The sequence below is a fragment of the Morone saxatilis genome, unplaced genomic scaffold (assembly GCF_004916995.1).
Source record: "Morone saxatilis isolate NCDOM2014 unplaced genomic scaffold, NCSU_SB_2.0 Contig20, whole genome shotgun sequence".
Lineage (NCBI taxonomy): Eukaryota > Metazoa > Chordata > Actinopteri > Moronidae > Morone > Morone saxatilis.
Genome location: NW_023339763.1, coordinates 1353313 through 1357348, shown reverse-complemented (window position 1 = coordinate 1357348; position 4036 = coordinate 1353313). Strand labels below are relative to the sequence as shown.

The 4036-nt window shown below is 38.5% G+C and overlaps 1 protein-coding gene across 1 annotated transcript; it reads right to left on the bottom strand.

The window, feature by feature from the left end:
* Positions 1–272: 272 nt before the first annotated feature.
* On the bottom strand, positions 273–2390 carry psmg1 (proteasome (prosome, macropain) assembly chaperone 1; the record flags this gene model as incomplete). The annotated part of the gene is made up of 3 exons (XM_035666776.1): positions 273–394; positions 2014–2156; positions 2270–2390. Coding segments are annotated over 3 exons (360 nt in total), but the record flags the coding sequence as incomplete, so codon positions are not given.
* Positions 2391–4036: the final 1646 nt, after the last annotated feature.

Genomic DNA, 4036 nt, shown 5'->3' with positions numbered 1-4036 from the left:
TACAATATATAACAATATATAGAAAATACGACATGTAAAAATATGTATACTACAATATATAACAGCAGTTTAATATTACTAATGCTGAGATATCTGAATAAGTATGCTAATTAAAAAATAGTGGAATCTATAGTATAATTAAAGTATTAATAAATAAACCAGAGTATTACACGTTTCAGGGCCAGTCTGATGACTGCAATGCGCTCAATGTAAGAAAACAAACCTGTAAATGGTTTTAAATCTGTTTGCAGGCTGAAGAGGGGCAGCTGCTCTAAGTCTACACAACAACATCATTAAATCACATCCAACTGGTTTTGCTGTATAAACGTACCTTTTCTGTCCACTGGAAGAGCTGGTCTTCTGCGATGTAGCAAGTCACCTGACATATCAAAACCTTCGGGGAAAGGCAGAGACATTTTGTGCAACATTAGTGGATTAAAGACATATTTAGATTTGTCTGAAACACACGAGACGAGACAGGGAAGACAGATAATACTGATGGATGACAAATTAAAGGAAAAACCATCACACAGAGCGGCACAACCATCAGTTTCCCACAAGCTTTAAATTTAATTTTCCAGTCTGTGTGGGAGTGTCCTTTAAACGGAAGTGTTGTGATGTATTTTGTTGAAAATTGAGCTTTATGCTGAGGATGGATGTCTCAGAGCTACGACTGGAGGAAAGTCACTCCGCTGTCAACTCGGGCAAACTTAATACTTGGAGGAAAAGATGCTGTGGAATAATGTTTAAAAATGTAAATAATGATCATTAAACACTCTCCTACATTTGTCCTACTGGGACGTATACCTTAATAGGACTAGGATGATTATTTTCCTCAGTTTTCCAGATTGTTTTATTGATGGAACATTAAAAATATCCATCACAGTATCCTAGAGACATATTTTGTCCAACCAACAGTCAAACATGCAATAAATATACAATTTGCTATCATGTAAGACAAAGAAAAGTGGTGAACATTACATTTGAGAACCTGGAAGCATTGAATGTTTGGCCTAACTGATTCATCTTCTTACAATCGTAACCATACACACTCTGAAATCAATGGTAAGAAACCTTTTAAAAGACTAAGTGTGATGTTGTAGCGCTGTTATGACTTTTACTTTGAAGGATGCTCGGTTAGCATTTCCACCAGCACGTTTTCAGTGTGTTTGAAGTATTTTGTGTTACATACCATACAAGGGAAATGCTGGAGGACCTCTTTGGAAGTATAACGGCCATTTTACTTTCTTTTTACACTACTGAAAGACACTTACAAAAAACAAACCTACTCTTAAATGAATCAGCATTAATAATTAAGAGTGTGATAAGAAGAACTTCTGTAAATCACAGTTTCTGTATAAAAGTCTTCTGCTTCCCTTTATCAAATCTCTGCAGCCCGGAGGAGGCAGGGTGATAAATCTGAAGCTTCCTCGTCAGCGCAGTGCTTTCACACGCGGTCATTCACTATGTTTATCTTGATTAAATCACGTGCAGACACCAGGTTGATAGAAAATAACCACACACACACACACACACACACCACATCGGCCTGTTATAACTCTGTATTCTGACAGGTTATGTAAAAGGCGGCGGATTACCAGAGCTCTTTAATCCTGTGTGTCATGGCCTACTTTCAAAGTTTTGAAGCTGAAGTGGGGTTTCGTGTTTTACTCTTGAAACGCTGCCGTTTCAGATCAATCCCGACGTGATGTGACCGCGCGGTTACAACGTGAGATACAGGAGGAACGAGACTGAAATAGTGTTGGATATGCGCTAATATAAAGAATTTAAAGAAACTATTATTCTTTCTCTCATTAAGCAGCTGTATTCCTCATATTTCTCCCGTTTTTTTCCGGTTTTTCCTCTAATTTGTCAACCGTTTGTGCCATTAGGTAACAGTAAACATCTCAAACAGCACCTGAGGAATGTGAAACAGAAGTTCAATCATTAAACTGAATCATAATTTAGTTGCAGACACGTTTTTGAAGTGTTGCTCTCAGCTGTTTTACTCACTGTCGGGTTTTCCTTCTGTCGGTAGAAAACACACGAGTCCTCGCCGGCGTGCCCAGTTACAGCCCGGCTCCGCTCGTTCCACACCGATGCGTGTCCCACTGCGTCCCAGTTTGCGGAGGTGAGAACGTACACTGACAGGAACCCTGTGAACACAACGTCACTGAGCGTTCACATTTCCTCACTGGGATCGTTTCTCCTTCAGCCGATCCGCAGTCACAGGTTTAACATACAGGGGGGGCTGCTGGCAGACACTTACTGGCAGCGTTGTGTCCCACGGCGAGGATCAAGTCTGAACACTGCAACTTGTTTCCGGACTTCAATGACTCAGAGACTTCAGGGCTCCACTGCAGATGAACCTCCCTGATGAAGAGTGATGTGTGTTAGAGGAGGAAGAGGAGGAACACTGTGCAGATAAAAGTCTAATTAATCAAATTAATCAAATTAATCAATCATATGGCCACAACAGGTGGCGTACGTCTGCTGTGTACTTATTATTACTTACTTATAGTTATTTAAACTTGTGTATTTTCATTTTATGCTACTTTGTACTTCTACTTCACTACATTTAGGATGGAAAGATTTGACTTTTTACTCTTTTACTGGGTTTGCAAATGTCCCCGTGTCCCAAACCTCCAGCAGGAGTTCCCAGGAGCCCCACGTTCACCGTGTAGTAATCGGTGCGTGGTAATCAGTTATAACTGCAACTAGTGATCATTTTCGTGCTCAATTAATCCTCCACTCATTTTTTCTCAGTTAATTGATTAGTTTAATTGATAAAAAGTCAGAAAATGATGAAAAATAACATCCTCAAATGTTTTGTTTTGTCCAAAATGATTCGGTTTACTGTCAAAGACAAAATATTCATATTTGAGAAGCTGAAAACGAGTAACGAATTATCAAATTAGTTGGCAATTAATTTAGTAGTTGACAACTAGTCGATTAATCGTTGCAGCTTTAATTGGACACATGCATCACTAGATATAAAGTAGTATATCTGTGAGGAAGAAACTCCTGTTTTAAGGTTAAAAAGGTGACACGGTTAATCTTTATATATCAGAGGTTCCCAAACTTCCATGTCAAGGAGCCCGAACGATAGATGCACATTAGACCACGAACCCTTTTGTGTATTTGTATTTTCAGTTTGAAGATATTAAAGTCTTCATAGTTATTCAATAAACCAACTGGGATCACAATAAATTATAATCAATAAAAACAGCCAACACTATTTATTCCCTTGTTGTTCCAACTTATAAAAGTTAAAGTATTCTACTCCTCCTCTTGGTCCCTGGACTCCAGTTTGAAAACCACTGCTCTATAAGACTGTTTACTGAGTAGTGCAAATGTTTGTCAGGCTCTGAGATCAATACTTTGGTGATTAGTTTGACATGCATTTAGTTTTTCAGAGAGGCGTTGATTCAACTGTCAGGCTGCACAATTAATTGCAATATTACGTCCAAGTGCAATATGCAAATCCCAGGAAAAACTGCGTTATAATGAAATACTGTAGCTGTGCACAAAAACCCTCACCAACAAATCTTATTCTCCAGACTTAAGAAAACGTTCCATCATCAAAAACTGAATAGTAAAAGATAAACATTGTGATTGTAAAAATGATCACTCCCACACTAATCGTGAATCATATCGCAATGTATGTCGAAATAATGTCAATGTGATGTTTGTTCCGTATCGTGGAGCTGGAGCGTGTGTGGTGCTGTTATTAACCTTTACAGTCGTCAGACTTTATTCAGTTTCATAGTTCTGTAATTAAAGGCCTGTTGAAGCAGATAAATGTTAAACAGAAGTCAGAATAAAACAGCCTCCAAAGAGTTAAAGAACTGTTTCAACTGTTGACAAATATTATCCAATAAAATGTTTTATAAGTTAATTACAACTACATTAGAGTTACATAAGTTAATGTTAATATGTGGTTATATTAGGGAGGAGGAGGAGGAGGAAGAGGAAGAGGTAGAGGAGGAGGAGGAGGAGGAGGAGGAGGAAGAAGAGGTAGAGGAAGAGGAGGAGG